Source organism: Microcaecilia unicolor, chromosome 1 (genome assembly GCF_901765095.1).
Source record: "Microcaecilia unicolor chromosome 1, aMicUni1.1, whole genome shotgun sequence".
NCBI classification, from domain to species: Eukaryota; Metazoa; Chordata; class Amphibia; order Gymnophiona; family Siphonopidae; genus Microcaecilia; species Microcaecilia unicolor.
The window spans coordinates 272,286,609-272,313,402 of NC_044031.1; the positions used below are offsets into that span (position 1 = coordinate 272,286,609).

At 45.7% G+C, this 26,794-nt stretch overlaps 1 protein-coding gene across 1 annotated transcript in view; it reads right to left on the reverse strand.

Moving 5' to 3' along the window:
* The window catches only part of LOC115475488 (tetratricopeptide repeat protein 30A-like), a 119,687-nt gene that overhangs the window by 13,279 nt on the left and 79,614 nt on the right, over positions 1 to 26,794 (reverse strand). Inside the window, 1 exon segment of the mRNA XM_030211278.1 lies at positions 23,472 to 23,548. Within this exon segment, the coding sequence (XP_030067138.1) occupies positions 23,472 to 23,548 (77 nt within the window).

Genomic DNA, 26,794 nt, shown 5'->3' on the forward strand with positions numbered 1-26,794 from the left:
CCCGCACCGGCGAAGCTCCCTCCGCCGACGTCGTCGGGGAGCCTTCCTGGGAGGCGACCGCAGTCGGTACCGCAAGCGCACCGATGTCGGAGACCACACCCCGGCAAGGGGCCAGCCGGCGCTCACTCGACGGTACCAGAGGCGCAAGCACCCCCGGTACCGGAGGGGAAGGGCGCAACAGCTCTCCGGATCTCTGGGAGAATGGCCCGGAGACTCTCGTGCAGAGCGGCTGTAGAGAAGACATGGAAGCCGATGCAGGTGTCGATGTCAAAGTCTGTTCCGGGCATGGAGGCTGTTCCGGCTGTCCAAAGTGGAGCGCATCGACACCTCCTGAACAAGGTGAGCGGCTCTCGGTGCCGATGCCTACTGGGTGCCGACTCCTTCGGCGACCCAGAGCTCTCGGTACCGACACGGGAAGGAGACCGGTGTCGTGCTGATGCTTTGCTTGACTTTTTTCAAATGAGCATGTCACCGGAGCTTCCCGGCACCCGACGAGGAGGACGTAGAATCCAGCCCTCGCTTCCCTCGGGCCGAGGCCGAAGAAGGTCGGTCTCGGGGGGGGGGGGGGGGGCTGTACCGCAGGAGCCCTCAGGGTAGGGGAGACCCACCCGAAGGCTCACCGCCACCAGCAGGGGAATGGACAGCCCTCACCTGCACTCCAGTCGAAGCACCACCGTCCGACGACACATCAGAAAGTGGAGGTCCCGGTACCACCGACGCCGACGCAGCCTTCCGATGTCTCGGCCCGATGCAGAGGTCGATGCTCGATTGCACTCGATGCAGTCGCGGCCGAGGACGGAGTCTTGACGCTGCCGACGTTGATGCACTCGATACTCCCGTGCCAGAAGAGCCCGAGAACAAAAGTTCCACTGGCCAATCTCGCTACCTGAGTCCTTTTCTGTAAAAGGGCGCAAAGACTACAGGCCTGCGGGCGGTGCCCAGCCCCCAGACACTGAAGACACGACGCGTGCCTGTCAGTGAGTGAGATTACCCGGCGCACTGGGTGCACTTCTTGAAGCCGCTGGACTTCGTGACATGGGCGGAAAAATCACGCCGGAAATCAAAACTCGTATTGCGGTAAGGCCCAAAAAGATGGGAAGAAAAAAATTCGACCCGAGGCCAAAAGGGCCTACCCAAAACGAAAAAAACTTAACGGGGCAAAAACTGGAAATACCGGAGGGGGAAAAAGACCGAAAAGGCCTTCTTCCGAAATCCTTTTCCCTTTTTTTTTTTTTTTTTCGCGAAAAGTCAAAAGACGCGCGAGGTCGACTTAAGGGGCGCGAACAGCGTAACACGACCGTACCGAGCGCGGACAAAAGAAGACTGACGAACACGAGCCGGTTTCGGGGGAAGACGGCCGCTGCGCGTGCGCATCGGCGCGCGAGGACTAGCAAGGACTTTGCTAGAAAAGTGTTCCGATTGGAGGGGCTGCCGTGGACGTCACCCATCAGTGAGAACAAGCAGCCTGCTTGTCCTCGGAGAAATTTAAGTATCTCAATTGGAAGATACTGATAACAGTATTTTTAATAACATTAACATCTGTCACACATATTGGAGAAATCCAAGCGTTGGTACATTTTCCTCATTATACCCAATTTCTACATGACAAGGTTATTCTTCGTCCTCATCCAAAATTCTTACCAAAGGTGATTTCAACATTTCACCTTAATCAGGCCTTGTTTCTGTTGGTGTTTTATTCTCCTCCTGCTGAATCTGATGAGCAGCGGACAATGCATACACTTGATTGTGTCAGAGCACTCTCAATTTATATTCACCAAACTCAATCTCCACAAAGACCATCTCAACTGTTTTTATCATTAAATCGCTCAACTCCTTCTCCAGTTACAAAACAAACTTTGTCACAATGGATTGCTAATGCATTCAATTTTGTTACTTGGACCACACTTCATTTCATGAACAATCTCCTTCATATGTGACGCGCACAAACCGAGAGCAATGGCTGCTACGACAGCCCATTTGAACATAGCATCATTTACAGACATTTGCAGCACACATCCACAGACAGACCCAGTCTCTACATACCTTTCCGAAGAATTATTGCTTGGACACTGCTTCACTGCTGCTCCACTTTTGGGCATACAGTACTGGCTTCTTCTATGGGACAACTGATTGCCTCCATGTACACAGGTACACATTTTGTTACATTTCTATGTAAATATATTTAATTATAACAGTCTGTAACCTGCGTTATTCAGCTTGGGAGTCTTCAACTGTGTGGCTACCAGATCTTCTGATCCATGGAGAAATGAAAGTTGTTTACCTGTAACGATAGTTCTCTGTGGATAGAAGATCTGCTAGCCATACAGACCCTCCCTCCCTCCCCTCAGTTGTCATTTTTGCTTTTTTCATCAAACTGTCAGGGGGCGGGGTTACATGCATTATATTGATATACAATGAGTGGGAAAGAAGGGATATGCTAGTAGATACTTTTAAACATTTTATTAGCTTGCAGAATGACCGGGTCAGTTGCATCACTGTGAAGTCACTTCAACTGTGTGGCTACCAGATCTTCTGATCATGGAAAACAACTGAATGAAGGAGACAGAACAGGAGTAGCCAGGAAAGGATGAGAAAGACTGTGGCAGGGTGTGGGGGGTGAACAAAGTGCGCAAGAGACAGAATGAATGCACTACTGGGAGGGAGGGGGCAAAGGGTGTCAGAGAAACAAAATGCAGTACTGGGAGGAGGGCAGCAAAAGTTGAGAGAGAATGCAGTACTGGGAGGGAGGGGGCAAAGGTGAGAGAGAGAAAGAATGCAGTATTAGTAGGGAGGGGGCAGGCAAGGGTGAGAGAGACATAGAATGCTAGTGGGAGGAAGGGGACAAAGGTGAGAGAGACAGAATGCAGTACTGGGAGGAGGCAAAGGGTGAGACACACAGAATGCAGTACTGGGAGGGAGGGGGCAAGGGTGAGAGACACAATGCAGTACTGTGAGGAGACCAAAGGGTGAGAAACAGAATGCAGTACCTGGAGGAGGGGTAGGCAAAGGGTGAGAGATAGATGCAGTACTGGGAGGGAGGGTAGACAAAGGGTGAGAGAGAAGGATACAGTATTGGGAGGGGGCAAAGGGTGAGAGAAGTCAGAATGCAGTACTGGGAGGGAGGAGCAAAGAGGGAGGGACAGAATGCAGTACTAGGAGGGAGGGGCAAAGGGTGAATGCAGTACTAGGAGGGAGGGGGCAAAGGGTGAGAGACACTACTACTACTACTAATCACAGAATGCAGTACTGGGAGGGAGAGGGCCAAAGGGTGAGAGCGACACAGAATGCAGTACTAGGAGGGAGGAGCAAAGAGGGAGGGACAGAATGCAGTACTAGGAGGGAGGGGGGCAGGCAAAGGGTGACAGAGACAGAACCCAGTAATGGGAGGGAAGGGGAAGCAAAGGGTGAGAGAGAGACAGAATGCAGTAGAGGGAAGGAGGGGGCAAAGGATAAGGGAGGGAGGGTGGGGAGCAAAGGGTCTGAGAGAGGGGGGAACTTACATATAGTTTCTGATCCCCCTCCCCTTGCAGCTCACATCCACAGACAGACCCACCTGGCTTACCCTGCCCTCTTGGATCAAATAGCATAAGGAAGAAGTAAGCGGGCTACGGCTGCACATCAGACTACTTCCTCCTCCTCTGCTGGCTTGGGTCCACTGCTTATTTGAACCACACAGGACTCTGTATAGTTATACAGTGCAAATAAGCAATTGAGCCCAGGTCAGCAGCGGAGGAGGAAATGGTCTGATACGCAGCTGCTTGCTTCTTCTTTAATGTAAGAGGGTCCTGGAGGAAGACACGGCAATGTGGGTAACAAGGAAAGAAAGAAAAGGTAGAGCAGAAATGGGCAACCTCAGTCTTCAGCCCTTGAGGACTGAAGTTGCCCACCCCCTGAGATAGAGGTTGAAGGCTAAGAGACAGAAAATAAGGGGGCAGAAAGCTGTGCGAAGGGAAAACATTCAAGGGGAAGTGGGTGAGAAAAAGCTGGGAAGGGTGGAACCAGAAGAGTTATATTACTGGGGAAGGAGAAAGTTGGGGGACTGGTCAGGCCTTACGACTGGGGAAATTCTGCATGAACATATTACAATGAAGAATGCAGAATTTTAAATACTGTGCGTAAAATTTTCAGTTTGTGCTGAATTCCCCCACGGTAATAGGTAAGGTTCTCACTGTTTGACTCATACCATTAGTACTACTGTTGTATGACATGTTTGCTACATGTATGTTGAGTTCACAGTTCAGATTTTCTTCAGGTTTTATTCACAATGTGCTTGCTTGTTGTTGGATTTTACAGTGGTGGAAATAAGTATTTGATCCCTTGCTGATTTTGTAAGTTTGCCCACTGACAAAGACATGAGCAGCCCATAATTGAAGGGTAGGTTATTGGTAACAGTGAGAGATAGCACATCACAAATTAAATCCGGAAAATCACATTGTGGAAAGTATATGAATTTATTTGCATTCTGCAGAGGGAAATAAGTATTTGATCCCCCACCAACCAGTAAGAGATCTGGCCCCTACAGACAGGTAGATGCTCCAAATCAACTCGTTACCTGCATGACAGACAGCTGTCGGCAATGGTCACCTGTATGAAAGACACCTGTCCACAGACTCAGTGAATCAGTCAGACTCTAACCTCTACAAAATGGCCAAGAGCAAGGAGCTGTCTAAGGATGTCAGGGACAAGATCATACACCTGCACAAGGCTGGAATGGGCTACAAAACCATCAGTAAGACGCTGGGCGAGAAGGAGACAACTGTTGGTGCCATGTAAGAAAATGGAAGAAGTACAAAATGACTGTCAATTGACAAAGATCTGGGCTCCACGCAAAATCTCACCTCGTGGGGTATCCTTGATCATGAGGAAGGTTAGAAATCAGCCTACAACTACAAGGGGGGAACTTGTCAATGATCTCAAGGCAGCTGGGACCACTGTCACCACGAAAACCATTGGTAAACATTACGACATAACGGATTGCAATCCTGCAGTGCCCGCAAGGTCCCCCTGCTCCGGAAGGCACATGTGACGGCCCGTCTGAAGTTTGCCAGTGAACACCTGGATGATGCCGAGAGTGATTGGGAGAAGGTGCTGTGGTCAGATGAGACAAAAATTGAGCTCTTTGGCATGAACTCAACTCGCCGTGTTTGGAGGAAGAGAAATGCTGCCTATGACCCAAAGAACACCGTCCCCACTGTCAAGCATGGAGGTGGAAATGTTATGTTTTGGGGGTGTTTCTCTGCTAAGGGCACAGGACTACTTCACCGCATCAATGGGAGAATGGATGGGGCCATGTACCGTACAATTCTGAGTGACAACCTCCTTCCCTCCGCCAGGGCCTTAAAAATGGGTCGTGGCTGGGTCTTCCAGCACGACAATGACCCAAAACATACAGCCAAGGCAACAAAGGAGTGGCTCAGGAAGAAGCACATTAGGGTCATGGAGTGGCCTAGCCAGTCACCAGACCTTAATCCCATTGAAAACTTATGGAGGGAGCTGAAGCTGCGAGTTGCCAAGCGACAGCCCAGAACTCTTAATGATTTAGAGATGATCTGCAAAGAGGAGTGGACCAAAATTCCTCCTGACATGTGTGCAAACCTCATCATCAACTACAGAAGACGTCTGACCGCTGTGCTTGCCAACAAGGGTTTTGCCACCAAGTATTAGGTCTTGTTTGCCAAGGGATTAAATACTTATTTCCCTCTGCAGAATGCAAATAAATTCATATACTTTCCACAATGTGATTTTCCGGATGTAATTTGTGATGTGCTATCTCTCACTGTTACCAATAACCTACCCTTCAATTATGGGCTGCTCATGTCTTTGTCAGTGGGCAAACTTACAAAATCAGCAAGGGATCAAATACTTATTTCCACCACTGTATGTTGCTATTGCACCGATGACAAAAGAATAAGAATATATTTTGTGTGTTGTGACTTTCATGGAGAAATGTCCTAGTTATGCTCTACACCTATTTGTTGTGTGTGTGTCTGTGTGAGTGTGTGTGGGGGGCAGGGTAGTTTGGACTTCTGTGAATGCACAGCATGTTTATATTTAACTCAGAATTGCTATACTATCATGTCTGACTAAAGGTCTGAAGGTAATGTATGATGTGTCATATGCATATATCCTTATTAGAACCAGGACAACTGCTACCAAAACCAATATTTATTAATTTTTCGATAGAGTACCCTCAGAATTCTCCACAATTTTTGGCAATTTGTAATGAACTGTTGCCCAGTGGTACAGCACTTCTTTCATAGGGTTACTCTTCTTTTATCGTGTTACGTGCTATTAGTGTCATATAGTGATAATACATTTGCAACAACCTTCACCAGCTACAGTCATTAACCGTTTCTTTTAAAAATAGCATAGACTTTCATAGAAACTGGACTTATTTTGTCTATCCAGCAATCTTCACAATCTCCGTGCTCAAGGCTGTCAAAGAGCAGAAATGAATAACTGACTGCCTTCCCCTGGAAGCGCCTGACGCCGCAGGTTTCAAACTCCTTTCCTCAGGGATTCGGGTTAAAGCTGATTTCCAGCTCCGCAGCGTGTCGGGCACTTCCAGGTGGTGACATCACCCAAAACTCAGAAACCTCTGGCTTCTGAGAATGCCTATTAAAGGGATGCAACTTCACTTTCTCCACGGACAAGCAAGATCACAACAGTCACATATGGGGAGACTCCCAAGCTTAAGGTTGTAAGAAACAAAACATCAGCACACAAGGTAAGGGAGCTATGCACCTGAGAGCTTTTTCTGAAGTCCACTGCAGTGCCCCCTAGGGTGCCCGGTTGGTGTCCTGGCATGTCAGGGGGACCAGTGCACTACGAATGCTGGCTCCTCCCACGACCAAAGGGCTTGGATTTGGTCGTTTCTGAGATGGGGCGTCCTCGGGTTCCATTGTCGCCGAAAATCGGGGACGACCATCTCTAAGGTCAACCTAAATGTGGAGATTTGGGCGTCCCCGACTGTATTATTGAAACGAAAGATGGCTGCCCATCTCGTTTCGATAATACGGGTTTCCCCACCCCTTCGCGGGGACGTCTTGCGAGGACGCCCTCAAGAAAACTTGGGCACCTCGTTCGATTATGCCCCTCCATGTGTAACAGAAGGAAACACAATCTGCGATCCATGTGAATAGAGTTCTCTTAACTTGGACACTTGTTTTATTTGAATTGTGTGCAAGAAATAGCTGTGCTAGTGTGTTGTGTGATGTGTGATGCAGTCCTCTTTAGATATATCAGACAAATGCATTTAAATCCAGGATATGGAGTCTCTGCTGCTGTAGATCTATATGCAGCAACAGGAAGAAAATAGGTAGTATAATGTTTTGTGGAACTCAGATGCTACCTTTAGTAGATTGCGTTCTCAGAACTACCCAATCATTTTAAAACTGTGTATAAGGGTGGTAATGAACCAAGGTTTGCAAATCACCAATTCTAACATGCAGATGTAATGGCAAGGAGTAACATGTTTTAAAATAGAGACATTTTAGCTCTGCTGAATCCAATGATTTGATGGGTCCATGAATTCAGAGAGGACCGGACTGAGAGCCCATTGTTTGACTGATATTTTATCATGAGACCTACTGTTCATGAGAACTTTCATACATCCAGATGGATTGTTTATCTCCATGTTCATGGTATGCAACTATGGTACTGAGATGCACTTTGTGGCACTACTGAGTTAAGAATCTGATAAGAGTGAGGAGATAGAGAAGCCAGTTGCATATGGAACATTTAAAAGAACCCTTCTCTTGTGCTACATACCAATCTGTGAACTTTTTTCCATTTGTAAAAATAAGACTTTCTAGTAGTCCTTTTTCTAGATGCCAGTAACATATTTGTGACTTCAATGGACAATTGGAGATCTACGAATACACCCCTCAACATCTAGCTGATAGGGCAAGAGATTATAGGTTGAGATTGATGAGTGTGCATCCTCTCTGAGTGATTAGTCATGGCTAAGTCAGGAGTACTATAGAAGGTTCCTGGCTCAGACACAGAAAGTAAGGAAACTAGATCTGTTTTGGTCAATTAGGCACAATTAGTTAAGCATGCTGATTCCCTGCATACCTTTTGAAATGTTTTCAGTATCAGTGGAATTGGTGGATAGGTATAAAAAGACAATGCTTCCACAATACTGCAAAAGCATCCTCTGAGAGGCAAATGTTGCTGAGATGGTGAGAATAGAATGCTGGACATATCTTTTTCTCTTCTGCCATGAAGAGATTTACTTGAGGATGACCCCAATGCTGAAATAAATGTTGGATGACCTTATTGTCTAAAATATCATTTGTGAGGACCCAACTGCTGCCACTCAGTTGCCCTGGTAAATTTGAAGACATGAGAAAAATAATTAGTGTTACTGCTAGATTTCAGATTCTCAGTGATTCCTAGGAGAAGCACAATGATCCAGTGCACCACCATTTGTTTATAAAGAACATAACCTGACAATCCATTTGGACTTGTACGATATATTCTGAGATGCTGTCCACAAAGGCTTGAATGGTGTAAAAAATGCTCCGAGTTCTAGTTGGTTTAGATGGAGCTTTCTCTTCAAGTGGGACCATATACTTCCTATTTGATGATCTAGATGGGTTTGACAAATGCAGCTACCTCCACAACTCCAGCTTCCACCCTTCACATACAAAAAGATCCATTATTTACAGCCAAGCCACAAGATAGCACCGTATCTGCTCTGACCCAGGGGACAGAGACAGACATCTTGAAATCCTGACTGCATCCTTCGAACAGAAAGGCTACAACCCCAAAATAATCTCCAAGAATATTGCCTCCTCCCTCAAAACACCCAGGGAAAATCTGCTACAGTATAAAGAAAAAAAGCCACAGACAGAATCCCCCTTAAAGTGACATACAACCCAGAGCTGGAAAAATTAAGAAAAATCATAAAAGATCTATAGCTTCTACTCCAGGAGGATGAATTACTGAAAGAGATATTCCCATCCCCACCAGTACTGGCCTTCTGACAGCCACCCAACTTAAAACACAAGCTAATTAGAAGTAAGCTCCCAACACAGACTCAAAAAGATGAGAATGGCACACAGCCTTGCAATATATCCAGCTGCAAACTATGCCAAAACATTTCACAGAACCCCACGGTCATTCACAAAGGAAAAATATTCAACATTAAGGAATCTTTCACGTGCTCATCTTCCAATGTGGTATATATCATTCAGTGTAAAAAATGCAACGAAGGCTGCTACAATGGAGAAACAAGTCAGATGCTAAAGAAGAGATTTAATTTACATAGACACCATATGAAAAATGCTAGTACCAATCAGGATGTCACCTCTGTGGGGCAGAACTTTACAAAACCAGAACACTGTACCAGTGATTTCATGGTAAGAATCCTGAAAGGGAACTTTAAAACAATACAGAAACATAAGACCTTTGAAGCCAGAATGATTAAATTAAATATTTTGACACCCACCAGATGGGACTTAACAAAGACCTGCGTTTTCTAGCCCATTATAAACCATAAAATTGTACTGCTTTGTCACCCTCCTATCTCCATGCATATCTCCCTGTCTCTCATCCACCCGACTCTTCCTGTCTCTCACCTATCCACCCCCATCCTGTTAGACTGTCACTGAAATGCTTTACTTATATATACTGTCATCTACCAACATTTGCTTATTTCCGATCTGACGAAGAAGGGCAACCTTCGAAAGCTAATCAAGAAATGTATTAAGTTATGTCCAAAAAAAAAAGGTATCATCTTATTTTCTTTTCCATGTTTTATTTTGTTTTATTTCTATTGATTAACAAATTGCATTGGAAGCATCTGCTGTTAATGTTATTTGAGGTTGTGGTTAGTGAAACAAACTCCCTCTGAGCAGGTTGGTGGGATCCTTCCACCATTCCAGAGCTGTCCAAATATTGTCATTTGAATCTGGTATGAAAGAGGCTGAGCATGTTGGAATTTTAGCTTCTTCATGTGCAGCTGGGCAAACAGGCTACTTGCACTGTCGCTGCCATGTGACACATTAGTCTCAGTAGCTGTCTTGTAGTAGCCTGTGCAGAGAAATGACATAGTAACATGGTATAAGACAGCAGATAAAGACCCCCATGGTCTATCCAGTCAGCCCAAATTGTGGTGAAAACTAGATCAATATGACTTGACCTTCTAGGTGGTACGAAGGCTATTTGACAAGATCTGAATCTGCTCCTATAAATTCTAGTGTTTGTATAGGAAAATGTTGAGTTCTCAATTGATTATAAATCCCAGGGCTTTCATAATCACTATGTCATAATTATTTGTTTTTGTCATAGTTTAACTCATTATAACCTTTTTAACTACATTTTAAAAACTTTTCATTTTTCGGCCCAAGAGGTCTTTCTTCAACCTAGGAACCATCGACCTTTCTCAGGTATGCGACTACTTGAGCTCTCCAGGCCATTGAGCCTTTTGATCTTGCATCAGCCATTTTTCCCTCCATGTCACTGAGGGTGCTCAGTGGCTTTAAAAAGTGTACTCAGTGTAATAGGACTATTTCAGGCAAAGACCTCCCATAACTGGTGTGTTCAGTACCTAGGTCCAGATCACCAAGACATTCTCTTTAACCTCTGTCAGCATATGCAGAAGAGGTCCATTAAATCCCGCAGAACTCAGTGTCAAAAACATTTTGGTTCTGCATCGCCCTTGGCATCTCTATAGAGCATGGCAGGAGATTCGGTCAAAGATGAGGAACCTGCATAGCACTGATGTCAAGTGCACCCATACAGCATTGAGATGGTACTGTACTGGAGTCGATGCCACGTTCATTTTAGAGTTTCCAAGGCTGACTTATAGCTGTCTGACCTGTCGGTTTGGCGGTCTTGTCTTCATCACAGCCTGCTTTTCTGAAGAAGCTTTTTCCAGGAATTCATACATTTTATGGGTTTTTTGACTTCCTGGCCCTTGGTGACATTTGGGTACACTGAATGCAGTTTGTCACATTGTATGCTTTTTCATATTGAAGAAAAGCTTTGCCAACTCAAAATATCTCTGTTTTTTTTTTTTTTTTAAAGTATTAATGAAGTTTGATGAGAGGACTTAAAACTCAGCAGACACTATCATGGATGAAAAGAAATAGATGATCTGAGGAGAGCTGCTGGATGGGAATTCTCACACATGCTCAGAAGCTTTTCTAGAGTTTCTGAACTTTGGGACAAGAAACCGGCTCGGCTCTGTCAGGTAGTCACCCACACATGTGGCTATTGTGATCCTGCTTGTCCAGGCAGAAATAACCTTACATGGATAGTAGACGAGCAATTTTTAAAGGGGCCATAAAGCACTATTTAGCACACAGAAGTTCCTTTTGGAAATCGCCATCTTAATTGCTAAAAGTGGAGAAAGCATGACTTGGCAGCACATATTTAAGCAATTATGCAACAAGGGATATTATGACAGAATGAATGGGAAAGGGATTAACATGAAATTATCAGCCATAGTGGCACAAGCCAAGAAAAGAGTGGAAGCCACCAATGCCACAAGTTCAAAGAACACAGATTCCAAGGACATTCAATTGTAATGTTCCAAACTGTTTATTCATCAACAAAATATACAAGAAAAACCCAACATGGGCCTTGTTTCAGCACAATGGCCTTCGTCAGGGGTACTATATAGAGTTAATTAATCTACAGTGAGATATATACATGCAGCTCTGTAGACAAACAAATACCATATTTCTGAGAAGTTCAGAGAGAAGAGGACATTTCACTGGTAAGCGAACACTATTATGCTTTGTTCTTTGGGAACTTAGATTGGGGTTTAAAGGAGGAATTGTAGGCTAGTGATAGGCAAATAAAAATATAAAAAGCAAATTTTATCAACTAATCTCCATAATCTTTTCCACTTAGTTTTAAAAACTTTGTACCACAGCATTAACAGAAAGGATCTAGCAGGCACTGCAGGATCTAGTTTAGTATTAAGGGGGAATAAAAAGAGAGAGAGAGGGAAAAGCAAGCAGGACCTAGTTTAGTATTAAGGGGGGAATAAAAAGAGAGAGAGAGAGAGAGAGAGAGAGAGAGAGAGAAAAGCAAGCATTATTAACTAGTTGCCTTGGAGGGGCATAATTGAAAGGGGCGCCCAAGTTTTTCTGGGGCCGTCCTCGCAGGACGGCTCCTTGAAGGGGCGAGGAAACTCGTATTATCGAAACAAGATGGGCGTCCATCTTTCGTTTCCATAATACAGTCGGGGACACCCAAATCTCAACATTTAGGTCGACCTTAGAGATGGTCATCCTTAGGTCATCCTTAGAGATGGTCGTCCCCGGTTTTCGGCGATAATGGAAACCGAGGACACCCATCTCAGAAACGACCAAATCCAAGCCATTTGGTCGTGGAAGCAGCCAGCATCCGTAGTGCACTGGTCCCCCTGAAATGCCAGAACACCAACCGGGCACCCTAGGGGGCGTTGCAGTGGTCTTCAGAAATAGCTCCTAGGTGCATAGCTCCCTTACCTTGAGTGCTGAGCCCCCCAAATCCCCACTCCCCACAACTGTTCACCACTACCATAGCCCTAGGGGTGAAGGGGGGCACCTACATACTGCTGTCATGGAGCTGGGTATGACATTTGAGGCTGGCATAGAGGCTGGCAAAAAAAGTTTTAAAAGTTTTTTTTTAGGGTGGGAGGGGGTTGGTGACCACTGGGGGAGTAAGGGGAGGTCATCCCCGATTCCCTCCGGTGGTCATCTGGTCAGTTCGGGTACCTTTTTGAGGATTGGTCGCAAGAAAAAAAGGACCAAGTAAAGTCGCCCAAGTGTGCAGAACTCCAGTCCGGAGTTCCAGTCCAGTCTTGCCTCGTCTCTCCCTTGAAGGTGACCTTGCCTGCCACTGCCGCTCCACGGTAGTGGTCCAAGGACTCATGAACCCAGTGCGCCCGGGGAAGAAGCCTGACAGAATGCCAAGGTCCTCGAGAACGCGACAGAATGCAAAGGCCATGAGTCTGGCAAGATCATTGGTCCAGGTGGGCTTTCTGCCCATAACTTCGTTCCCTATGGACAATCCGGGTGTAGTTTCTGATTTTGATTTTGATCCGGCAAGATCATCGCTCCCGGTGGGCTGCCTGCCCATGACTTTGTTCCCGATGGACAATTCGGGTGCAGTTTCTGATTTTGACTTTGATCCTTATGCCAGCCCAGTTTTTTGGGTCCATTTATGACGCTTCGGGAGTACCGAGATAAACTTCTGTCTGATCCAGCCCTGAAGGATACTCCTGAAGCAGCAGCCGAAAGAAAGCGTCTCTGGTGGCGTCTGGTCCGCCATAGCCCAGTTTTTGATATGAATCCTGCTATCTCACTCTGTGAGTACCGCCTCAGACTTCTGGAGGAGCCAGCTCTGCGAGATACTCCTGAAGCTGAGGCCGAAAGAAGACGCCAGGGAATTCCTCCGCTCAGGCCTCCTCAGCAGAGCAGCCTGCGGTACCATAGCGGGTTAGTTCCTATTCGGGATTCCAGTCCACTGGCGCTGAGTCCAGTCCGAGGAGGGTTTCAAGCGGAGCCTTCGAATCCTGTTCGAGTGAAGCCACCAGTTAAGCCTTTGAGTTCAGTCCGCGGGACGGTCCTGACCTGGTCTCTGAGGTGAGGCCGAGTGAGACGTCGGACCAAGCCTCTGATTCCAGTCCAAGTGGTGCCGCCTCCTAGGCGCCTGAGTCCAGTCCAGGGGGTGCTTCATACCGAGTCCCCGCTTCCCATTCAAGTAACGATTCCACTTAAGTCTCCGAGTCCAGTCCGAGGAAAGCTTTCGATTGAGCCTCTGATTCCTGCTCAAGTGGCGCTCGAGGTCGAGCCTCCGGTTCTAGTACAAATGACCTGTCCAGTCAAGCTTCTGAGTCCTGTCCGAGGGACGCATCTAATTGAGCCTTCAAGTCTTGTGCAAGTGGCTCTTCGGGTCGAGCCTCCGGTTCAAGTCCAAGTGACCCGTCCAGTTGTGCCTCTGAGTCCAGTCCGAGGGATACTTCTACCTGGGCCTCCAAGTCCTGTTCGAGTGGCACTCCAGGTCGAGTCTCCGGTTCTTGTCCAAGTGACCCGTCCAGTCAAGCCACTAAGTCCAGTTCAAGGGGGGCTTCTAACCAAGCCTCCGGTGCCAGTCCGAAGGGTGGTTCAGGTGGAGCCTCCGCTTCCAGTCCAGAGGGCACCTCAAATCAAGCTCCTAAGGCCAGTTCGAGTGGTGCTTCAGACCGAGCCTCAGTTAAAGTCCAGTTCGCGGGGCGCTCCCAGCCAAACTCCTGAGTCCAGTTTGAGGGGCGCTGCCAGTCAAGCTTCTGATTCCAGTCCGGGTCCCAGTCCCGGTCCAGCTCCTGTCCAGAGTTCCAGTTCCACTTCAGACTTGGATGCCAGCCCGGGTCCTAGTTCCGGTTCCGTTCCTAATTCCAGTGTGGGCGTCCAGCCCATAAGTTTTGCTTCAATTACTGCTCTTGAGGATGAGATGACATTCCAAGAGGACCGTGATAGACCTTGTTCTGATTCAGCCTGGGAGAATACCCCCGAAGCTATAGCTGAGAGAAGGCGTGTTCAACGGATTGGGGTCTGGAGAAACCCATTTTTTGCATTTCACCCTGCTAACATGCTCTGGGCATACCATGGCCGTTTCCTCTTGGACCCTGCTCGGCGGACGACTCCTGAAGCTAACACTAGAGAGACGTCCCAGCCCGGCCAGAGGGGTGCGTCCAGCCCTGCAGCTGAATCTCTTCCGAGTTCCAGTATCAGCCAAGAGGCTGAGTCCGTTTCCATTTCCAGTTCCAGCTAAGATGCTGAGTCTGCTCTGAGTTCCAGTGCTAGCCAAGATGCTGAGTCCGCTCAGAGTTCCAGTTCCAGCCAAGATGCTGAGTCAGTTCCAGTATCAGCCAAGAGGCTGAGTCCGTTTCCAGTTCCAGTACCAGCCAAGATGCTGAGTCCGTTCCAAGTTCCAGTTCCAGCCAAGATGCTGAGCCTGCTCAGAGTTCCAGTTCCAGCCAAGATGCTGAGTTCGCCCCGAGTTCCTGTGCCAGTCAGGGGGCTGACCTCTTGCTGAGTTCCAGTCAAGCTCCTGAATCCAGTTCTAGTTGCAGTCAAGTGTTTGATTCCAGTCCGGCTCCCAATCCCAGCCCAGCTTTGGATGCCAACCCAGGTTCCAGTTCCAGATCTGCTTCTGTTCAGACTTCTAGGTCCTGTCAAGACTGGGATGCCACTTTGGGCCTCAGTCCAGCTTCTGATGTCAGCTGGGGTAGTGGCTCCAGCCTTGTTCTTGCCACTACATGGAATTGCCAAGAGGTCCAGGACGTTGTGGGTTCCCTCAGGGAAGGATTCCTTTTGAATTTTGTTCCTCTTGATGCATCTGAGTTCCTGAGTTGGCCCAGCGGTGATTCGAAGGAGCCTCCTGTTTACCAGTTCCGCTCCTGTCTGCCAGTGCTGGACTTCTTTGTTGCTTCCAGTCCAGCGATCCATGTCTGGGTTTTGAAACCCATCGAAGGTTTCACCACAGTTACCCCTGGACACCTGAACCCCCCGTGGAGACCGGAGGGGGGTCTTGAGGGGGAGGTACTGTCACGTCTGTGGCCGTGACCACCCTCAGACTTACCTTGTTCCTGGGGGTCAGCCTCCTAGCTGGCTCCTGTTTCTTCTGTCTGTCCTTTCTGAGCTGGCTCTGGCTCTCTGTGCTGGCTGCATCCAGCAGCATGACACTAGTTGCTTCACTATGCTGCACCTGTGGGTGTTGCCTGGGTTAGCTCTCTCTCTCTCTCTGTGCTGGCTGCTTCTAGCATGACTCTAATTGCTTCATTACACTACACCTGGGTGTGGGAAGCCTCTCAGTGTTTCACTGTGCTTTCTGCCTGCTCTGTGGCTTGTGCCTGAACAGCCTTCGTAGTTACTTAGAGATTGCTGCAGCTGCGCCTCTGGTGTTGAAGGGCTTTATTAAGCACTTAGAGACTGCCGCCTTTGCATCGTCTAAGGTCCCTGGTATGTTAGAGTGCTCTGTGCACTGCTACATTGTCCAGTTCAGTGTGAGTTCTAGCTTGACTAGTTAGCTTGGGCACAGCTTTGCTTGTTAGCCTGTGTACAGCTTTGCTAGTTCTCCTGTGTTTGCTCAGTGTGAGTTCCTAGTGTATGACTAGTTAGCTTGGGCACAGCTTTGCTTGTTAGCCTGTGTACAGCTTTACTAGTTCTCCTGTGTTTGCTTAGTGTGAGTTCCTAGCGTATGACTGGTTAGCTTGGGCATAGCTTTCCTGTTAGCTTATGTACAGCTTTACTAGTCTTCTTGTGTTTAGCTTTCTGGTTTTCCCATGTGTGTTTTCTTTTGCTTCTGGAGCTTCAGCCCTTGCTCTGTCTGTTGCCAGTACTCCTTGATACTGGAGCTCCAGCCATAGTCTTGCTCCTTGACCTGACCATTGCTTTGAACCTGACTACTGCTTTGCTAGCCGCCCGCCCAGAGACTTGCTTTGAACCTTACTGCTTTGCTAGCCGCCTGCCCAGAGACTTTGCTTTGAACCTGACTACTGCCTTGCTAGTCGCCTGCCCAGAGACTTGCTTTGAACCTGACTACTGCTTTGCTAGCTGCCTGCCCAGAGACTTTGCTTTGAACCTGACTACTGCTTTGCTAGCCGCCTGCCCAGAGACATTGCTTTGACCCTGACTATTGCTTTGCTAGCCGCCTGCTCTGAGACTTGCTTTGAACTTGCCTACTGCCGGAACCCGGACATTCCCTGCCTGTCTGCCTTGCTTTCGCCTAGGTGCCTGGGGGCACTTCTGTATCCTGATTCCTGTTGTTCCTGCTTGCAAGTTCCAGTTCCGGTTTTCCTGTAAGCCCTGCCGGCTGCCCGAACCTGAGGGCTCAACCCTCGGGGAACGGTGGCTAAGCGTAGGTAAAGCCTAGGTCCAGTGTGTTCCTGTCCAGCGGGTTGCGGTCCCGTGGGTTCCAGTCCAGTGGGTTCCGCTCCAGTGTGTTCCAGTCCAGAGGGCTCCACTCCAATGCGTTCCAGTTCAGTGGGCTCCACTCCAGTGTGTTCCAGTCCAGTGGGCTCCGCTCCAGTGTGTCCCGGTCCAGCGGGCTCCACTCCAGTGCGCACCCGTTCGGTGTGTTCCAGTCCTGTGTATTCCTGTGCAGAACTCCAGTCCGGGGTTCCAGTCCAGTCTTGCCTCATCTCTACCTTGAAGATGACCTTGCCTGCCACGGCCGCTCCATGGTAGTGGTCCAAGGACTCACGAACCCAGTGCTCCCGGGGAAGAAGCCTGACAGAATGCCAAGGTCCTCCAGAACGCAACAAAGTAGGAAGTATTCCTGTAGCCAGGACCTGCCACCCAGGGGATGTACTATCCTCACGCACCGAGGATATGTCTCCAAGTGCTGCCCGGGAGCAAAAGGTTAGGACAGCTGTTGTAGTTGGTGATTCGATCACTAGGCATATAGATAGCTGGGTGGCTGGTGGATGTGAGGATCGCCTGGTGACTTGCCTGCCTGGTGCGGACCTAACGCATCACCTAGATAGGATTTTAGATAGTGCTGGGGAGGAGCCGGCTGTCTTGGTACATGTGGGTACCAATAGAAACATAGAAACATGAGGTCAGATAAAGGCCAAATGACCCATCCAGTCTGCCCATCCTCTGTAACCCCTAATTCTTCCTGTTCCTAAGCGAACCCACATGCTTATCCCATGCTGACATAGGAAAATATGGGAGAGAGGTTCTGGAAGCCAAATTTAGGCTCTTAGGTAGAAAGCTCAAATCCAGAACCTCTAGGGTAGCATTTTCTTACCTGTTCCACGCGCAGGGCCCAAGAGACAGGCAGAGCTCCGGAGTCTCAATGCATAGATGAGCCGATGGTGCAGGGAGGAGGGTTTTAGATTTGTTAGGAACTGGGCAACGTTCTGGGGAAGGGAGAGCCTATTCCGAAAGGATGAGCTCCACCTTAACCAGGGTGGGACCAGGCTGCTGGCATCGGCATTTAAATAGGAGATAGAGCAGCTTTTAAACTAGAAATTGGGGGCAGGCCGACAGTCACTCAAAAGCGCATGGTTCAGGATAAGGTATCTTTCAAAGATATCACCAAAACAGGGAAGATAGGGTATCCTGATAGTGAGGTTGCAAAAGAGACCATAGTAGATCAGGTGTCCTTAAATAAAAATAAAAAGCACACAAAAGATTGCAAATTAATACTGTCAAGTACTGAGCATGATGTAAATAGGAACAACAAACATAGTTTGAAATGTCTATAAGCGAATGCCAGGAGCCTAAGAAATAAGATGGGAGAGTTAGAATATATTGCACTAAATGAAAAATTAGATATAATAAGCATCTCTGAGACCTGGTGGAAGGAGGATAACCAGTGGGACACTGTCATACCGAGGTACAAATTATATCATAGTGATAGGGTGGATCGAATTGGTGGAGGGGTAGCACTGTATATTAAGGAGAGTCTTGAATCAAATAGATTGAAAATTCTGCAGAACACAAAACACTTCTTGGAATCACTGTGGATTGAAATTCCATGTGTAAAGGGGAAAAGGGTAGTGATAGGAGTGTACTACCGTCCACCTGGCCAGGATGAACAGACTGATGCAAAAATGTTAAAGGAAATTAGGGACGCAAAGAAACTGGGCAACATAATAATAATGGGTGATTTCAATTACCCCAACATTGACTGGGTAAATGTAACATCAGGGCACGTTAGGGAGGTAAAATTCCTTGATGAAATCAAGGACAGCTTTATGGAGCAGCTGACACAGGAGCCGACGAGAGAAGGAAAAATTCTACACCTAGTCCTTAGTGGAGCGCATGATCTGGTGCGGGAGGTAATGGTGCTGGGGCCGCTTGAGAACAGTGATCATAATATGATCTGATTTGATATTAGCTCTGAAGTAAGTATACATAGGAAATCAAAAACGTTAGCGTTTAACTTTAAAAAAAGAGACTATGATAAAATGAGAAGAACGGTGAAAAAAAACTTAGAGGAGCGGCTGCGAGGGTCAAAAATTTACATCAGGCGTGGATGCTGTTCAAAACCACCATCCTGGAAGCCCAGGCCAAATATATTTCGCGTATTAAAAAAGGAGGACGGAAGACCAAACATGGTTAAAAAGTGAGGTGAAGGAAGCTTTTAGAGCTAAAAGAAAATCCTTCAGAAAATGGAAGAAGGAACTGACTGAAAATAATTCGGTTGTTGAATTATGATTGAGCTTGTCATCAATAATAACTATTTCATTTTTGAAGATACATATTACCATCAGATCAAGGGAGTAGCCATGGGTGCTACAGTCGCCCCATCTGTAGCTTGCCTTTATATGACCAATTTTGAAAATGAGCATATATACACTGCTCCCTTGATAGGCAAGGTTTTGGTATGGAAGCGTTATATTGATGACATCCTCATTGTCTGGGATGGAACTGAGGAAGAACTTCAGCAATTTGTGTCATTTCTCAATAGTGCTAATACACATACTGCAAATGGTGCCCATGTGGACTTTTTTACATAGGGCATACGAAGAGGAAGATTAAAACATGTATCGGGGAACACATCAGTAATATCCGTACCTGTAAAAGGGAGGCTCCTCTGTCTGAGCATTGGAGCGAGTTTCATCATCAGATTACTGACTTGAAATATACTGTGATCCTACAAATTAATTTGCAGAGGGGAGGAAATTTGAGTGATATCTTGACTAAAAAGGTACAACGATTCATTTACATGTGGGACACTGTTTACCCTCGGGGCTTAAACAGAGAAGTTGAATGGTTATGAAGTGTGCCAATGTGGGTTTGGCTTCCTTGTGTGTGATGGCCCCTTTAAATATGGGTGTTTCTAGCTGCTTTGAGGCCCTTTCTTTCTCTCGTTTTCATTGGCTGCATGGGAACCATTGGGTTGGTCCCTTTGGGTATTTGAACAGAGCAAGGTGTTGTGCAGCTGATTGCTCTGGAGAGTTGGGAGTGTTTCAGATATTTACCCGCTCGGGGATAGTGCCCGACATTGATGTTAATAGTGGAAACTCTTATGTAAGTATTTTGATTTAAGTTATGAAAGTGGAGTGTGTATAAATATTTAATTATATTCTAGTACATGGTGAAAAAACTGTCTGGATTATTGATGTACATTCATGATTACAGTTCCCTTTCTGAGGAAGATATTCAAAACTCAGCTAGAGTTAAAGGGAAAATGAGTGAGATGGCGTGAGATTGAAGAGCACGAATGATTTTTTGATGAGATTTTAAATCACTTGCACGAGCACGCTGGGTTCCTAAGGGAAGTGACTCTTTTTCTATATATATTTTTGCTCACTGACTATGTGTTTTTCTATCAGTGATGTTGATGTTTGTGGTATGTGAAAATTTAGTAGTCATAGCAAACTGCATGTGCATTATAAGTGAGTATTACTTAGAATTGAGATTTAAAACATGTCTGCAGCTATTAGTATTTGAGGTATAATAAGAACTATTGAGTATATGTTTAAACTGTGTAGCTGATTTAGTGTGATCTGTACCATATGGGTTTGAAATATCAGTAATTGCAAGCTGCATTATAACTAGTAGTAGCAGGTGTGTGCGCATACACTTCGAGGAGGTGGAACACAAATTGTGCTATGATGGTTCCATCTAAACACTACCACATGCTTTCCTTGGGGACGCTATGGGTGTAATGGATATGGACTGAGCACAATTCAAATAATTAAGGTATATTGGTTGCTTTATGTATAAATGATTGGCTTGATTTATCCTAAGTAATTTTGGTATAGTGTTGAAAATAATAAGAAACAGCATAAGGAATGTCAAGTCAAATGAAAAGAGCTGATAAGGAAGGCTAAGAGGAACTTCGAAAAAAAGATTATGTTGGAGGCAAAAACACATAGTAAAAGTTTTTTTAGATATATTAAAAGCAGGAAGCCGGCAACAGAATCGGTTGGACCGCTAGATGACCAAGGAGTAAAAGGGGCGATCAGGGAAGACAAAGCCATAGCGGAGAGATTAAATGAATTCTTTGCTTCAGTCTAAACCGAGGAAGATTTGGGTGGGATACCGGTTCCAGAAATGGTATTCAAAGCTGACAAATCGGAGAAACTTAATGAATTCTCTGTAAACCTGGTGGATGTAACGGGGCAGTTCTACAAACTGAAGAATAGCAAATTTCCTGGACCGGATGGTATTCACCCCAGAGTACTGATAGAACTGAAAAATGAGCTTGCGGAGCTATTGTTAGTAATATGTAATTTATCCTTAAAATCGGGCATGGTCCCGGAAGATTGGAGGGTGGCCAATGTAATGCTGATTTTTAAAAAAGGTTCCAGAGGTGATCCGGGAAATTATAGATCGGTGAGTCTGACGTCGGTGCTGGGCAACATGGTAAAGACTATTATAAAGAACAAAATTACAGAGCACATTCAAAAGCATGGATTAATGAGACAAAGTTAACATGGATTTAGTGAAGGGAAACCTTGCCTCACCAATCTACTACATTTCTTTGAAGGGGTGAACAAACCTGTGGATAAAGGTGAGCTGGTTGATATTGTGTATCTGGATTTTCAGAAGGCGTTTGACAAAGTACCTCATGAAAGACTCCAGAGGAAATTGGAAAGTCATGGGATAGGAGGTAGTGTTCTATTGTGGATTAAAAACTGTTTTCTGAGAGTAGGGTTAAATGGTCAGTATTCTCAATTGAGAAGGGTAGTTAGTGGGGTTCCCCAGGGGTCTGTGCTGGGACCGCTGCTTTATAAATGACCTAGAGATGGGACTAACTAGTGAGGTAATTAAATTTGCTGATGACACAAAGTTATTCAATGTCGTTAAATCGCAGGAGGATTGTGAAAAATTACAAGAGGACCTTACGAGACTGGGCGTCTAAATGGCAGACGACGTTTAATGTGAGCAAGTGCAAAGTGATGCATGTGGGAAACAGGAACCCGAATTATAGCTACGTCATGCAAGGTTCCACGTTAGGAGTCATGGACCAAGAAAGGGATCTAGGTGGCGTCGTTGATGATACGTTGAAACCTTCTGCTCAGTGTGCTGTTGCGGCTAAGAAAGCAAATAGAATGTTAGGTATTATTAGGAAAGGAATGGAAAACAAAAATGAGGATGTTACAATGCCTTTGTATTGCTCCATGGTGCGACTGCACGTCGAATATTGTGTTCAATTCTGGTCGCCGCATCTCAAAAAAGATATAGTGCAATTAGAAAAGGTGCAGAGAAGGCCGACGAAAATGATAAAGGGGATGGGACGACCTCTCTATGAGGAAAGGCTAAAGCGGCTAGGGCTCCTCAGCTTGGAGAAAAGGCAGCTGAAAGGAGATATGATAGAGGCCTATAAAATAATGAGTGAAGTTGAACGGGTAGATGTGAAGTGTCTGTTTACGCTTTCCAAAAATACTAGGACTAGGAGGCATACGATGAAGCTACAATGTAGTAAATTTAAAACGAATCGGAAAACTTTTTCTTCACTCAACATGTAATTAAACTCTGGAATTCGTTGCCAGAGAATGTGGTAAAGGCGGTTAGCTTAGTGGAGTTTAAAAAAGGTTTGGACAGCTTCCTAAAGAAAAAGTCCATAGACCATTATTAAATGGACTTGGGGAAAATCCACTATTTCTGGGATAAGCAGTATAGAATGTTTTGTACTTTTTTGGGATCGTGCCAGGTATTTGTGACCTGGATTGGCCACTGTTGGAAACAGGATGCTGGGCTTGATGGTCCTTTGGTCTTTCCCAGTATGGCAATACTTATGTACATATGCTTATCTTAAGGCACTCCAAACGTAAAGATCACATCACGAGCAATATCTGAGTTCAGATGTAGGAAAAAAAAAAAAAACATTGGTGATTTCCACTCTCTTCTTGGCTTGTGCTTGCTGCTCTTTGTGGAAGATTTTTTTCTCTTCTTTTGTTTTTCCTATAAGTCATAGTGGCAACACAGAGATCCATGTGCAGGGTTGTCTAGCAGGCTGTGCTTGTGGAATCAATTAGCAGTTGGGTCTGCCTGGCAGATTACATGGGCATGTAATTAACTAAAAACTCCAGCAGAGATACAAGCACTCACATAGCTGGGTCTGTCTCACAGGCTATAATGGAGACAGGGAGGATGGATGTTTGTGAGGTAAATAAAATAACAACCATGCTAGTATGTCTGTTTAGATTATTACAGAGCCTTGTGGTTAGGCATGGAAAAGGTGAGTCCTGGAGGAAAATACATAGGAATCTTATATGTTCTTTTGTCCCAGATGGTGGAAAATACAAAAAAAAGACTGTTTTGGATAAGGAGGAATCTTGGAAGTGATCACATTTTGTTAGTATCAACTGAAATATATCCTCAGTAGCGTGGACAAACTGGACAGATAGGACAGGATGAATCGTCTTTTTCTGCCATCATTTACTATGTATGTTAGCATATAACTATGAGTAACAAAAAACTAGTTTGCTGAGTAGACTCTCAAGACTTCAGCCCACAGACACAGAAGTGATATCCTTGTGAGAAAGCAGAAAATAGCCAACAAATCAGAATTACTGTTCTTACTTCTCAAGGGCTTCATCATAATCATTCACAGCTTTCTTGACAGCATCGTCATCTCTGTTGTGTCTTGCTTCTTGTACCTAAATAGCATTGATAACAGACACTAGTCAAAGTCAACCTCAACCTGTTTTTGTGTTACCACAATTTCAGAATATTTCTCATAGTATAACAATACATAAAATATACAATTAATTGAGGACTTGAGCCTAATAAGTATTATTGCAACATCGCACACATTGTTAATGTGATTGTACAATTACATCTTTCCCAAAAATGATGTAGAGTTATCCATATATTGATTATTATTTGTCTTCCTATATGACTATTCTGTACAAAGGTTTCATTTGTTTGTATTATTTGAAACATAAATAAAAACTTGAAGAAACATACAATTAAAAAGGATTAACAACCAATATGTAAATCAGAAGGCGTGGCTACCACTGATCGAGCCCAGTAAAATGCCTAGGGTCGCCCAATGGTAGGGGCCACCTGAAGTTGTACCCTCCCCTCCTTCTCCCCTTCGTTGCGCCCAGTGAAAGCTGCCTCTCTATAGTTGGCAAAACTTTCCTCTGTCTCTCTCATACAAAATCCTTTGGGTGGGACGCAGAGAGGAAAAGCTCCATTGGTCAGAGGCAGGCAGCTTTCCTCCACTGCCTCTGCTAGCGATGTGCTGCAGCATTTGAGGGATGGCGGGGGACGGACGGGCTGAGGGACAGATGTGTGGTGGGGGGAGAGGAAATCTGGATAGAGAGAGAGACCTGGAGCAAAGTAGAGGAGGAAGGAAGGGGAGCAAAGGGGTGAGACAGAGACCTGGAGCAAAGCAGTGGGGGCAGGAGCAAGAGGAGTTTGCTCCTGCCCCCATCGCCCCCACTGGACCACCAGGGATCTGGGGTAGGCCCTGAGGGGCCTATTGTGATGGGGGAGGGGTTGGGAGGGGGGGTCTTGATGTCATGGGCTGGAGGACAGGATCAGAGGGGCTAAAGGACCATATTGAGGGTTATGCAAGTGCTGGCCCAATAAACCAGCCAGCCTTGGCAATGAGTGTGTTTCTTTAAAATGCTGGCTACAGTTTTTAAAAAAACACATATATATTCAGCACTAGTATCTGATAGTGAATAGTGCACATACTTTCAAAAGTCTGTGTGCTTTTTCCGATAGACTGCATGTTCTTTCCAAAAGAGTGCACACTCTTAACAACATTGTTCCCTTAACAAAAACTGCCAACCCCCGCCCCCCAAAAAAACAGAAATTCCCATAAATTACATGATATGAAACTTTTGAACTGCACAACCAGAGGGTGCCTAATATGAGCCTATTCTATAAAGAAACATAGGTGCCTACTTTCCTTTATAAAATACTAGCATAACAGGCTATATACGAGCATATTTCTTTTGGTTTGAGCACTTACACCAGCCACAGAGCTGGTGTAAATGTGGACACCTAGTTTTGAACTAAGTCACTAAGGACCAGACAACACTGCTTCACCAATCCAGACTACAACCAACTGCTGGAGGCAGAAAATACTGGAGCTTTACAGGACTGCACCAATCTTTAAAGTGGTTGTGATTCTATGAAGTTCACAACCCATTAGTCTGGGCTGGTCTAGCAGGAGGAAAAGTGAAGGTAATGTTTGGCAAGGAAATGCAAAGACAACCAGGTGACCATCTTGCAAATATCCTCTGGGGATAAGGACTTGTATTCTGCCAAAGGCAATGCCTGTGCCTTCGTCAAGTGTGTGCTGAAACCCCTGGACTTCACTATCCTTTAGTGATATAAACTGACTCAGTCCTCTCTCTAATTCACCTTGAAATCAAGGATTATGAAGCCCTGTCACCTTTGCAATGGCCACCAAGTAAGACAAACAGCCTATCCAGTTTCCTGAAAGGGTAGTGACATTCTAGTATATGGTACTGAAGCTTAAACATCTCATCTGTGAAAATCAGGAAAGTTCCTCCAAGATGCATTTAATGGAACAAATGGCTACTTGAAAAGCTGTCTTTAAAGCAATATCATTCAAAGAAGCTCATCTGACAGATTCAAATGGGCCAGTCAATAATGCTGTTAAGACCAACATCAGATCCCACAGGGGAATCACTGTGTAGGTGGAAGGATGCAGATGTTTATCTCCCTTAATGCAGCATATCACATTGGGATGAGCAAAGTTCCTAATATCCACCACCTGAACCTTTATAGAATTAAGAGCCAATCCTTCATTCCGTTCTTTCTGTAAGAATGCCATGATGACTGAGACTGACACTTTTCAATGGTTCACACATACGCACACTATCAGGAAAGACTGTGCCTGATTTCCAAAATAATGCACCCTCTTTGGAAATAGTGCTTACTCCTTGTTAACAGAGTGCACTTTTTCAGAAGAATATGCAGTATTAATGGCTATTTCCTTGGAGAAATAACTCCTTCTTGGCATCAAACTTCAAATAAGTGTACATAGGCCAGGGACATGGAAATCCTATGCCCTTTCAATAAGATCATTACCACCAACAGAGAGTATTCCCTACATCTCAACCAAGCCCTCTCAAGGGCTGGCTGTAAGATAAAGGCATCCAAATATGTAATAAACATGAGGTTTTGTGTTAGCTGCTCCCTAGTTGTGGATCTCGGTCCTTTCATAGTCTCAGACTGACAGAGTACCAGAGTCTCCTGAAGCAGTCCAGGGTAATTAAAACGACTTGTGTCAGGTGGTCTTCTATCCTCCTCAAAAGCTGCTTATGAAAGGCCACAGAGGGACTATATATAGCCAGCCATCTGTTAGCCACAGCTGTAATCAAGGCATCCATGACACTCCAGTCCTGCCACTTCCTGTGGCTGAAAAACTAAGGCAACTTGGCACTGCATTATGTCACCATGAGATCCATGCATACCAGTTGTTGAAAGGTCTCCTTGCTCAGCTCCCATTCTATGGGATCAAGAATATTCCAGCTGCAGAAGTATTCCTAAATGTTTTCTAACCTGGCTATGTAAGCTGCAGACAGGCAACAAGGCAACATGTCCAACAAAATAATACAGCTGCCTCCAATGCAAACACACATCTGATGCCTCCCATCTACTGACTGCTGTCACAATATCTAAGAGCACTTCAACAGCCCAACAGCCATTCCTTGCACCCAGGAAGAATTGCTTCAATGCTAGCTACTGTACTTGGCCCTGATTTCCAGTCTGTTGACTGACAACATGGATTCCTTTTGGGACAACAGTCCCTGCCCCATCTCACCCTGTCGTGACCACTGTCCACTATGGAGCCTCCAAGTCAACAAACAAAACAACGAAGATGACTAAAAAATAAAAGACGACCTTCCAGAAATAAA